The 11,624-nt window shown below is 67.1% G+C and overlaps 2 protein-coding genes across 2 annotated transcripts; both read right to left on the bottom strand.

The window, feature by feature from the left end:
• Positions 1–3,000: 3,000 nt before the first annotated feature.
• On the bottom strand, positions 3,001–7,016 carry CHLNCDRAFT_144938 (hypothetical protein; the record flags this gene model as incomplete). Its single annotated transcript, XM_005848239.1, has 11 exons — positions 3,001–3,054; positions 3,225–3,308; positions 3,499–3,624; positions 3,816–4,376; positions 4,538–4,759; positions 4,916–4,996; positions 5,200–5,364; positions 5,562–5,645; positions 5,813–6,001; positions 6,201–6,737; positions 6,882–7,016. 11 exons carry the CDS (start codon positions 7,014–7,016, stop codon positions 3,001–3,003), a joined length of 2,238 nt encoding a protein of 745 aa, XP_005848301.1.
• Positions 7,017–7,839: 823 nt separating this feature from the next.
• CHLNCDRAFT_144937 (hypothetical protein) lies at positions 7,840–11,359 on the bottom strand (the record flags this gene model as incomplete). Its single annotated transcript, XM_005848238.1, has 12 exons — positions 7,840–7,859; positions 8,096–8,216; positions 8,327–8,485; positions 8,628–8,807; positions 8,946–9,014; positions 9,168–9,242; positions 9,344–9,469; positions 9,628–9,774; positions 9,900–9,983; positions 10,195–10,383; positions 10,489–10,542; positions 10,745–11,359. 12 exons carry the CDS (start codon positions 11,357–11,359, stop codon positions 7,840–7,842), a joined length of 1,839 nt encoding a protein of 612 aa, XP_005848300.1.
• Positions 11,360–11,624: the final 265 nt, after the last annotated feature.

The raw sequence follows: 11,624 nt of genomic DNA, 5'->3' as shown, positions 1-11,624 counted from the left end.
TCACCTCCGCCTCACACACTCACTGGCCCCTTGCGCGATGGCACGCCGGCATGTTGGCATGGGAACGCCAAGCCCGGCACGGTAGCGGCGGCTGACTGAGTAATGGCACAGCCGACCGCCGCGGCAGGCCACTTTGCACTCCTGCCTGCAATGCATGCACCCTTACATGTGCAGCCTTCTGGTATTTTCATGTGCCTGGGAGATGTGCGGGCATGGGGGCCCATGTGCCCCATGCCATTTGAGTGCCCGGCGGCGGCGCTGCCTGCCGCCGGGAGCCCGCACCAGCATCGGCACCCGTCGGCCTGGCAGGCCTAAGCTGCTAAGGATCCCCACGTCCCCCACCACGTTGTGGGGGTTGCGTGTCCGGCAGGACGGGGAGCGGGGCCAGGGTGGGGTGACCCTGGGACGCTCAGCTGGGGGGAGGGTGGTCGGAGCCATGGAGAGGGTGCTCCATGGTCCACCCCCTCTCTTGATGCCCCTTGATCACGTGTGCCCCCTGCCCAAGGTCTGCTCACGCGGCCTATCATAGCGGGGTGACTGTAACACAGGGACCGGCTGAGATGCAGCGCCGCGTGGAGAGCCTGCGTGGCCTGGTGAGAGCATGCCCCTGCCATGCCTCCAGCTCGCATGCTGCTGCCTGCGCGCATGCGTGGGAGTCCATGCGCCCGGGCCTTCATGAGCACAAACATGCCGTGGCTGCGGTGCTGGCTGGGTGTAGGGAGAGCTCGCTGATGCAGAGAAGCATGAGATAGTGAAGGCACTTGCTTGTGTGGGCTTAAAGTCTGGTAAAGCAAGAACTAGCTTGCAACATAGACTCCCCGCCGAAACGGGACGGGAACCGGGCGAAAGCAGAGAAAGCAATAAAACAGGGGTGGAGCAAGGCGACATGCAACGCAAGCAGCTGACAGGGCACGCATCGAAACGTGTGTATGACTGGCAAAGTGGCATGGCGCATTGGGGAGAAACGCAACGGTACGGGAGCATGGGCTGGCCAAACGGCAGTGCGGAACGCTAGGTCACTAGAAAAGCAGGGAAAGGCGCACTATGTATGCAATGAGGGCAGCCCCGGCTCGGGGCCGTTGAGAAAGCAGTGGGCGGGAGGGGGGAGGCCCCGGTGTGGGCGGGCCCCATCGAGGGGGGATGGGGCGCGCAAGCGGCCAGATGGGGCGGGGCGCGGGCGGCAGTGGAGTCCTGCGGCTGGGTGGGATATAGGGCAATGAGCGTTGAGCAGTGTGCGATGAGCAATGAGCAATGAGCAGTGAGCAGCCCCTCCCTAAACAAAGTGAAGCGCAGGACGGGGTCCGGTGGATGGGAGGCAAGGAAACGCGGGGGGTTGCCACGTGCGCTACCGCCGCCGCCGCAGGCAGCACCCCTGCGGCGGCGGCAGCGGCAGCAAGCCGTGGACCCAAACGCCGTGCCGCCGCCGCCGCAGGCAGCACCCCTGCGACGGCGGCGGCAGCAAGCCGTGGACCGAAACTCCGTGCCGCCGAGTCCCGTGGCTGTGGCCGTGGGCTTCTGGCAGGAAACTACGGCCGCAGCTCGGCAGCACGGGGGCGTCGCAGCGTGCCGCCGCCGCCGCGCTGCCCCCCGGGCACGGCGGCGGCGGCAGCAAGCTTGGGCCCAAACGCCGTGCCGCCGAGTCCCGTGGCTGCGACCGTAGACCGTGGGCCGGAAACTGCGGCCGCAGCTCGGCGGCACGTGGTTCTGGTCAAATCGCCAAGCGTGCAGCAGCGCCGAACCACGCTTCCCGGCCTCGGCGCATGCCTTCAGGGGCCCCCTATCGCTGGGCACACCCCTCCAACACCGAACATGCGCCCGGGGGGGAGGGCGGCCCGGGCGGCCCAGGCCAAAGTGGGCCGCCCTCGAGCAAGAGGCGGCCGGGCTGTGTGCTGAATGAATGAATGACTAAGGCAGACCCGGGGCTGGCTCACCCAGGGCTTCCAGGCAAGCACATGCTGCACTGGCCTGGCACAGACTCCCTGGTACCCTCTGCTTAGCACTGCCGCGCTGTGGTGTGCAGGCACTGGTCACTTCAACCGCTGTGCGTGCGGCTACGTGTATGCCATTGGGGACTGTGGCGGCGCAATGCAAACAGTGCGGTGCCCATCCTGTGGCAACACCATTGGCGGAAGCAACCACAGGCTGGCTGAGGGCAGCACGCCTGCTATCGACTTCTTTCAGCTGGCGCGCCTTGGCTGATGTGCCATTGCCAGCCTGCTGAGCATGCTTCTGGGCTCGACTGCCATTCCGGCACCTTGCACATACGCTGGCCTTCGTTAGTGCTGCCGGTGCCCTACCCCGCATCGGCTTGCGTTGCTGTCTTGATTGCACTGTAAAGGGTGCATCACAACTGCGCCCTGCTACAGGCCCTGCCTGACTTGCAAACCGCCGAGCAGCATTAGTATTACAGGCAAGTACCGATTTGTGGTTTGACGGAAGGTTCAGAGCAGGGCAGTTTCTTTGGATGAAATATAGTAGATGAACAGAGGTCCGGCATGCAAGCCAGCGTGAGGTTCAATCAAGGCAGGTTGATCTTCTGAGCCAGCCCACAGATGGACACACGCGCAAAGGAAAGTGTGTGCACAGTGTCAGTGGCGTTTTGGATTAGATGGTGTTCAGGGGAGGGATGATATGCGCAGCCGGCAAATCCAGTGCCGCGCCAATTGGTCTGTGGCATAAAATCCAGGAGGCATCAAATGCAAAAGAGAGGTGGAGGGGGCATATGTGGTGAAAACCCATATGCGGCGTGTGTACAGGGTGAAGAGGTGAAGGGACGGCAATCGGGAAAAAGCGGGGGATCGGGGCTGGCGGCCGCCGGCTCCCAGACTCAAGACGTTGAAAAGGGGTCCCTGCCGCCAAAGCGGCGGCAGAGACAACCGTGCTCGGCGCACATGATGGAAGGAATCGTTTGACAAGAGAGAAAAATGCGAGAGGTCGAGGCAGACTAATTGCGCCGCTGCCCACATCTGACTGGTGTCCCGTGCGGGGGCTGGGCCGGGCCTACTGCCAGGGCTGCAGCTGCAGCTCCAGCGCATTCTGCAGCTCCTTGACCTCCTGCAGACAACAACACACAGCACAGGGAGCGAGCTTGGTTCAGCTGGATGCGTGCGAGGAACCTGCAACTCCCAACCCTGTCAAAACGGCTGTTTCAAACAGTGCACCAGCCCCACCAGCGGCGCCACAGCAGCGCCTCTCCCCTGCATCGCCCAGGCGTGTCCCCTCACCTCGAGCGCAGCGCTCCAGGCCTTCTCCAGCAGCGCACTGCGGCTGCGCGCCGTGGCAGCCGCGGTCTGGGCCGTTGCAGCATCCTGCATGGAGCAGCATGCAGGGTGGGCGGGTGAGTGGGCCGGCGTGCAAAAACGCCCTGTGCTGGCTGGTCCCATGACCAGCAGAGGACAGCAGCAGCATAGAGCCGCAGCAGCACACAGCGACAGCAGCGCAGAGCAACTGGCGGGAAGATGCATGGCGGCTCAGCAGGCACAAGGGTGGGGTGCCTACGTTCTGCGCCTGCTCCAGAATCTCAGAGGCGCACTCCAGCTGGGTGGCCAGGGCAAAGGCCTCGCGCTGGGACTCAGCCAGGGCATACTCAAGGTTGCGCTTCTCCACCTGCAGGCACTTGGTGTCCTGCAGGCGGCAAGGGAGGAGGGAGACAGAAGAGGAGAGGGCCATCGTGTCAGCGGCAGGCGCGCGGCGGGCGACCCTGGGCAGCTAGCTGATTGCAGCGGTATACAGCAGAACGGGAGCGGCATGCCGCAGAACCAGGCCGACTGGCTGGCGGCATTGCACATGCGGCAGCCAGGCAGGCAGGCCCTCACCTCCAGCGCCGTCGACCACGCCTTCTCCAGCAGCGCGTTGCGCCCCTTGGCGGTGTGGCAGGCCGCCTGCGCGGCCGCCGCCACCGCCCGCTCCTCCTCCAGCTGCGCGGCCAGCGTCTTGGCGTGCGCCAGCTCCTGCTCCGCCACCTGCAGCCGCGCGGCCAGGCCGCGGGCCGACGCCGCCTCCTGGCGCAGCGCCTCAAACTCCTTGCCCATGGAGGCGGCCGCCGCGGCCGCCGCCCTGGCCTCCTTGATCTCGTCCGCCAGCGCCCTGGCCGCCGCCGCCTCCCGCTGCGCCTCCTTAAGCTGGTCGGCCACGGCGCCGGCCTCCTCCGCCGCGCTCTGCACCTCGCCCAGCTGGTAGGAAAGGGCCTGGGCCGAGGCGCGCCGCTCCTCCTCCAGCTCGGTGGCCAGCGCGGAGGCGTGGCCCGCCAGCCGCGCCTGCTCCTGCGACGCCGACCGCCGCACCGACTCCAGCTCGCCCTCCAGCTGCACAAAGCGCTGCTGCAGGCGCTCGTGGTCGCCAGCCACCACTGCCAGCTGGGCCTCCAGGTGCGCGGCCTGCACAGCGCAACACGGCAGGGCGGGACGCAGGAGACGGGCGGTGTGACGAGGGTGTGCATCATCTAACGGAAGGCCGTGGTGCCGGGGGCGGGCGCCAGTAGGCACAGCACCAGGCAGCAGCAACGAGGGCGGCCAGCGGCCCTCAGCCCGAAGCGCACCTCGGCGTCGTTCTCCCGCTGCTGCTCGTCCTGCTGCGCCTGCTCCGCCTTCTCCTCCTCCTCCGTCGCCAGCGCCTGCCCCACATCCGCCTCCGCCTGCTCCAGCCGGTCCGCCAGCATCCGGGCCATGGACACAGTCTGCACATCCTCCAGCTGGGCAGCCAGGTGCTGCACCTGCTCGTTGGCCGCCGACGCCCGCTTCTCCGCCGCCATGCGCAGCTTCTGCGGCGGCAGCAGCGGCAGCAAAGAGGGCCAGCGCAGCTTTAGACATTGGTTGAAGGGCAAGGACCCCTCCCCGGTGTGATCAGGCGCAGGCGCCGAGCTCGGCGCAGCGCTGGCTGATGGCTGGCGGCTCGCTGAGCGCGCCATGCCGCGCACCTGCTCCTCCCTCAGCTCCAGCCGAACCGCCTCGCCCTCCAGCGCCAGGTGGCGGTGCTGCGCCATCAGCAGCTTGGACTCCTGCACGCCCGGGCAGGCAGCAGGCGACACAGCACAGCACAGTGAAGAGTAAGCAGGCAGGCACTGGCAACAGGCGCATCACGGCGACCCTCCATGCGCCGCGCGGTGAGCGGGACAGGCGACACCCGGCGGCAGGGGAGGAGGCGTGTGGAGCCGGGGGACCGCAGGCAAGGCGGCAGGGCCGCGCTGCAGGCGCTGCGCACCTCTGCCGCCGACTCCCGCTGCCGCTCCAGCTCCTCGTTGCGCTTTCGCTCCGCAGCCAGCATGGCCATGGCCTCATTCATCTCAACATGCGCCTGCTCCAGCTGGGTCGCCAGCGTGGAGTCGTGGCCCGCCAGCTGCTGCTGCTGCTGCTGCGCCGCCTCGAGCTGCAAGCGGGGGGCAGGCGCAAGCGAGGGGAGTGCGGGGCAAGGTCAAGGATGGGCGGCCGGCTGGTGCGGCGGATCCCCTGGCAGGGGCCGTCAAGCGGAGCTGCGCGACAGAGTGCTGCTGATGAACAAAGCGGCAAAGATATGCCCGGAGGCAGTGTTTCATGTAAAGTTTTGTGCAGGGCAGCACGCCTCACCTCTGCCTCCAGCTGGCTGAAGCGCTGCTGCAGGCCCTCACGCTCCTTGGCCGCCGCCGCCAGCTGCGTCTCCAGCCCCAGCGCCTGCGCACACAGCAGTGGTGGTGTGCCCGCCCCACTTCAGGCATGCAGCCAGCATGCAAAGGCCAGATGACAGCAGGCACAGCACCCATGGGCAGCTGCACAACAAGCGGACGCAGGGGCAGGCCACGTATCCCTACCATCCACCAGCTCTTAGTCCCCCGCCCCACCTGCTCCTCGGCCGCCGCGGCCTGGTGGCGCAGCTGCGTGCACTCCGCGGTGGCCTTGGACAGGTCAGCCTGCAGCTTGTTGGCCGCCTCCTGCCGCTTCTTGAGCGACTCAGCCACCTTGCGCTGCAGCCCAGACACCTCCGCCGCCAGCTTGCGCGCATCCGCCGCCGCCATCTCGGCGTTCACTATCTGCAGGGACGCGCCCGGCCCGCGCCGCCAGCCAGCCGTTCAGCTTCTGTCAGGCATCAAATAGGCAAAGCCCCAGGCAGGCATGCTGCCGCCGCCAGAGGGGCCTCCCAGCACCGGTGCAGAACCAGTCCACAGCAGCCCCAGGAACAGGCGAGCGAGTCGAGGGGCGCACTCCCTTGTCCCCAGCGGGTGCACCCACCTCCGACTTGAGCACCTCCCGCTCCTGCCGCTCATACTGCAGCTCCTGCAGGGCCTGGTGCAGCTGCTGCTTGTAGGCTTCCAGCTCCTCCTGCTGCGCGCTGCTGGCGTGGTCCTGCATGGAGGCCGCCTGGTCTACCGCCGCCGCCAGCTGCTGCCGCATCTCCTCGGCCGTCGCCTCGGCAGCCTCCTTGGCCTGCTGCAGCTGGGAGGCGGCCGCCGCCACCTTGGCCAGCTGCTGCCGCACGGTCTTGGCCTCGCGCACCTTGCCCACCATTTCCTCATGCAGCTGCTGCCGCTCCGACTGCAGCGCCGTCACCTCGCCGCGCAGCTGCTCCAGCCGCTCCTGCTGCTGCAGCAGCAGCTGCTGGGCCTGCCTGAACAGCGCCTGCTTCTGCTTTCTGCTCTGGGCGGCCGCCAAGCCCGCGCCCGTGGCCAGCGCGTGTGCGGCGGCGTCCCCCATGGGCGGCGCGTGCTCCACCGCATCCTCGGTAGCCACCATGGGCGCCGTTGCCACCGCGGTCGCTGATGTTTTGACCTGCATGGCGGCAGCGCAGACCAAAGTGCTGGTCAGCAGGCCGGAGCTGGTGAAGGATGGACACGTGGGGCGCAGATATGGGGCGCCCACAATGGCAGGCGGCCGGTCGGGTGTGGCGAGGTCAACTGAACACCCAGCACCCACCTGGGGCCTGCCGGCGCCCTCCGTGCTCCCCAGCACACGCACAGCGATGGGGCGGCGGGAGTGAGGGGGCATGCGGCTTGCGGCCTGCGGCGCTCGAGGCCCTGACAGGCTGCCTGCCGCCCGCTGCAGCTGCATTGTTGTGCACAGCGCCAGAAATAGGATGAGTCGATCGGGGGCGGCTCCGGCCACCGCGCAAGACTGGATGTGAGAGGGTTCCCAGCAGGTAGTAGTCGCGCCCTCCAGGGAAGAAAACAGCCGGAAGAGAGGGAGAAGGTCGCCCCCATGACTTTGTCTTGCAGCTGGCACAGGCTAGATGCTGGGACTACAGGCGGAGCGGCCAGCCGGATTCGTTTCATGTCCCATGACATGCCTTGCAACTCGGTCGAGAGCTGCTGGTCCCAACCATTTCTCAAGAGAAGCAGGAGAGCTGACAGCACGAATTACACGAAAGGCTGACCGGGGGGTGGCTGGTCTGCACGGTCAACCCAGTGGGGCGGCGCCGGCGGAGGCAAGGCGCTAGCGGGAAAAAACGGGGGGCACGTGGCTAGGCGTTCATGAAGATTGATTGATGATACACAAACACACAGGGAGTACACAGATGAGGAACGGCAGGTATTAAAGTTCAGCAGAGCGACGGATATTAAAGTTCATCATTGTATAGGATCGGATCGGTGGATCATCAAATTTGACAACAAGACCGGAAACGAGGTAGTGCAACATGTCGTGCAACAAACCCAAAACTTGTTGCCTTGACAGTTTGGGCGCTAAGGGTGGGGAGGGCACACTGCCCAGGCGCGGCCTCGGCAGCAAGCTAGCAAAACAGGTTCCGAAGCGTGCGTGTGGTGCGTCACAGCAGGGCATTCGGAGCTCAGCGGTCGGGTATAATACACAGTGTGTGATGGCCAAACTCGAGCGCAAAGGTGCTGAATGTGGATTCGGAGGAAGGCGGGCGGGTGCATTACTGCGTCATTGCGTTGGCTCGGGCAGGCGGCTCGCACCAGGGCGTGCGAGCTCTTCGGCTGTTGCGTGCGTTGTGTGGATTGCAGGTTTCCTGCAACGTGCCAACGATTCCTGCACGCGTCAAGGGCCAAAAGTAGAGTAATTGCTTGGAAACAGCTCATCCAGCGAGGCGCGACAGGGACAGCGGATGCCACGCTGCAGTGCGCATGACCCTGCCCCAGCGCGGGCACGCGCAGCAGCGTGGCGCAGCTCACATGTGCCCTTCCACATCGGCATGCCGGGCCAGGCCTGCTGCAGCAGCGAGCCACGGCCTTCCTCGTGCGCGGACACAGCATCTTCGGCCAGCTTGGTGGCCAGCGCCTTGGCTGCCGCCACCTGCCGTCGACACCGGGGAGGGCAGCAGGCGGCCAGCTCAGCAGAGCGAATCAAGGAGTTGAATGCGCCAACGAATGTGGCTGACGACCCGCGCCTGAACCTGAACCCACCTCCATGCGAGCCTCCTCCAGCTGGTCTGCCAGGGATTGTGCGTTCGAGGCCTGCTGGCGCGCGGCCTCCAGCTTGGCAGCCAGCGCCAGCGCTTCGCGCTGCGACTGAGCCAGCGCGGCCTTGAGCTCGCGCCGCTCGGCGTGCAGAGCCTTGGAGTCCTGCGAAAGCAAGAGCAGGAACGGTGAGGTTGGAGGGATGTAGTGGGCGGTCAGGACTTGATTGGGGGGAAGGTGGCAGCACTGGCGGCAGCTGCAAGCGGGCGGTGATGAGGCGGCAGAGGTGCAGCACCAGCCAGCTCACATCCAAAGCAGCAGCCCAGGCCTTGTCCAGGAGCATGCTGCGGCTCTTCGCGGCCTGCGCCGCCGCCTGGGCCTCCGCAGCTTCCTGGCGAGCCTGCTCCAGCTGCATGGCTAGGGCGGCAGCCTCGCCCGCCAACGCCGGCGGCGCCTGTGGCACAGCAGCTTGCTGCGAGAATGCCGACTGCAGCAGGAGGGGCCAGGCCACACGTCCACGGGCATCAGCAGCCACGCGGGTTGACTGAGGGTGCACCAGAGAACAGCAGATGGATGGCGCTGCAATGATCCAAATGGCAAGAGGCAGGCAGCTGCCATGCCCTACCTGGCCGGCTGGCAGCGTCCTCAGCTGCGCATCTGGCCCCATCGCCTTGCTGTACAACACATTCACCGCCTGCAGCCAGGGCACACCATGGCATGCAGCTGTTGTGAGACCTGCAGCCTCCACATGCAGCCCTTTATCCCCCCCCCCCCCCCCCCCCTCTCATGGCGATGCTCATCAGTGGCAAGAGGCGACACAGGCGGGCAGCGGGCACAGGCCCCGCACCTCAGTTGCCTCCTTCAGCTCTGCCAGCACCTGCTGCTCGCGCAGGGTGGCCTCATGCACCTGCTGGGCAGCCACCTGCATGCCGCCAGCGACATGGCGTCAGAGCAAGAGCAGCAAGGCAGGGCAGCTGCGTACATGCAAGCGGGTGGGGAAGAAAGCCAGCACGCTGCCCCCACCTGCAGGTCGTGCTCCATGCGGCGCAGCAGCTCATCGGAGGCCGCATGGTCGTCGCTCATGGACAGCCGGGCCAGCTCCACCTCCTCCTTGGCGCGGTCCAGCGCCAGCTGCAGGATGTGCGACTCCTGCAGCTCGGAGAGGAAAGATGGGTGGTAGGTGGGCGAAGCTGGGAGTTGCTCGCCAGAGGCTCGCTCCAGTCCACAGGCCCATGCACGCGCACGCAGGCGCCGCGCATGGGCTCTTTGCGCGGCGGCATGCCGCCGAGGGCAGCCCAGAGCCTCACCTGCTCTAGCGCGGCGTTGCGCTGCACCTCTGCCGATGCCTGCGCCTTGGCGGCGGCGGCCTGCTGCAACGCCTCGTCCACCCTGGCGGACCACACGCTCGACATCTTCAGCTGCTCTGCCGCCGCGGCAGAGCGCACCGACTCAACCTGCAATGCAGCAGAGGGGCCACGCGGTCAGCAGGGTGCTCAGAACCGCCCAATCCGTTTGTACAGCACGTAGCAACGGGCAGCTGGCGAGGAAATGCGCGGCCAGAAGCCCGCGGGGGGCGCACCTCCGCCTCCAGTTGGGTGCACCGCTCCTGCAGGCGCCCCCGCTCGCCGGCCGCCATCACGAGCTGGGTCTCAAAGTTGGCAGCCTGTACAGGGGGTGAGGAGAAAGAGAGTGTGACACGTGAGGACGACGAGATGGGGAGGTGGGAGGAAGGGGGAGACAGAGAGGGCTACATGGCGGAGCCTGACACCTGTGGATAAAGCACGCCAGGATCCTGCGCCCCCTCGCAAGGAGCGCGCCAGCGGCGGTCTGAGCTGTCAGCCTGACGCCATCACCCATCAGATCCGCCAGCCCACCTTCTGCTCGGCCGCCGCCAGCTGGCCGCGCAGCTGCGTGCACTCAGAGGTGGCCTGATCCAGCTTGGATTGCAGGGAGGCCGCCGTCGCCACCTGCTTCTTCACCACCCCCGCCAGCTTGCGCTGCAGCGCCTGCACCTCCGCCGCCAGCTTCTTGGCAGCCGCCGACGAGTGCTCGGCGTTCAGGATCTGCACAGCAGCGGCAATGGCGCGATTAGGCATGCTGAGTGCGGTGAAGCAAGGCAGGCCTACCCCTGCTGTGCCCCGCTGTGAGGTGCATGCCCCCGCCCTCACCTCTAGCTTCAGCTGCTCCCGGTGCATGCGCTCGTTCTGAAGGTCTAGCAGCGCCTGCATGCCAGACACAGCGTGAGGTTGGGTCGAGGCGGGAGCCAAAGGCAAAGCGCGGCAGCGCCAGGCTCGGCCGTGCATGTGTTCGGTGCAGCCGCAAGGCCAAAGCCAGGCCGCCAGGGGTGCTCCTGGGCGTGGAAGGCCAGCATCAGTGGCGGCAGGGGCGGCGGCGGCGAACGGCGGCAGGGCAGGGAAGCGGTACCTCCTGCAGCCCCAGGCGGTACGCCTCTGTCTGGTCCGTCTCCTCCTGCGCCATTGCCGCCGCCTCCTGAGCAAACGCCGCCTGCTCCACCGCCACCGCCACCTGCGCCTGCGCCGCCTCCAGCTGCTGCCTCATCTGTTCGGCCGCCGCCTCGGCGGCGCGCTTGGCCTGCGCCAGCTGCGCGGCGGCTTCCTCCCGCGCCGCCAGCTGCGCGCGCAGCAGGTGCGCCTCCTCCGTCATCTCCGTCATCTGCTGCGCCAGCTGCTGCTCCCGCCCCTGCAGCGCCGCCACCTCCGCGCGCAGCTGATTGAGGCGGGGCTGGGGCCGCAGGCCGCCCGGCATGCCGATTGCCTTTGTGATGTTTGCCAGAAACCCGCTAGAGCCGCCCTCCTCCAGGTGCTCCATGTCGACCAGCGGCTCGGCAATCTCAGCTGCAGCAGGCATGCCCGGCGTGGGCACAGCCACGTGGCCTGCCACCGCCGTGATGGGGATGCCGGGGGTGAGGTGTGACACCACCACCATCGGCCCGCCAGCTGCTGGCAGCGAGTCAAGGTGCGTCGCCATGCTGCTCACAGTGGCTCCCGTGCCATTCTCGCCCGACTGCACGGCGGCCATGGCAGAGGGGCGCGGCAGTGGGAGCGGGGTTTGGGTGCCGCAGGCCTGCCACAGCTCGCCCTAGTGGTGGCGGTGGGAGCGGCGGGAAGCACATGGCGGCGGCATGTGCAGAGTAGTACCCGCACCTGGCTGCTGTCGACGCTGGCAGCCTTGATTACCACAGAAGGACGCGCTGAGGCACTCGCGCCCCTGAATCGCTGGTGGTAGAGCGGCCGGCCCACATGCCGAGGCACACAACCAGTCGTGGGCCTGACCTGCATGGTGA

The sequence above is a fragment of the Chlorella variabilis genome (assembly GCF_000147415.1).
Source record: "Chlorella variabilis unplaced genomic scaffold CHLNCscaffold_8, whole genome shotgun sequence".
In the NCBI taxonomy this organism is placed as follows: Eukaryota; Viridiplantae; Chlorophyta; class Trebouxiophyceae; order Chlorellales; family Chlorellaceae; genus Chlorella; species Chlorella variabilis.
This window is presented reverse-complemented; position numbering and strand designations above follow the sequence as displayed.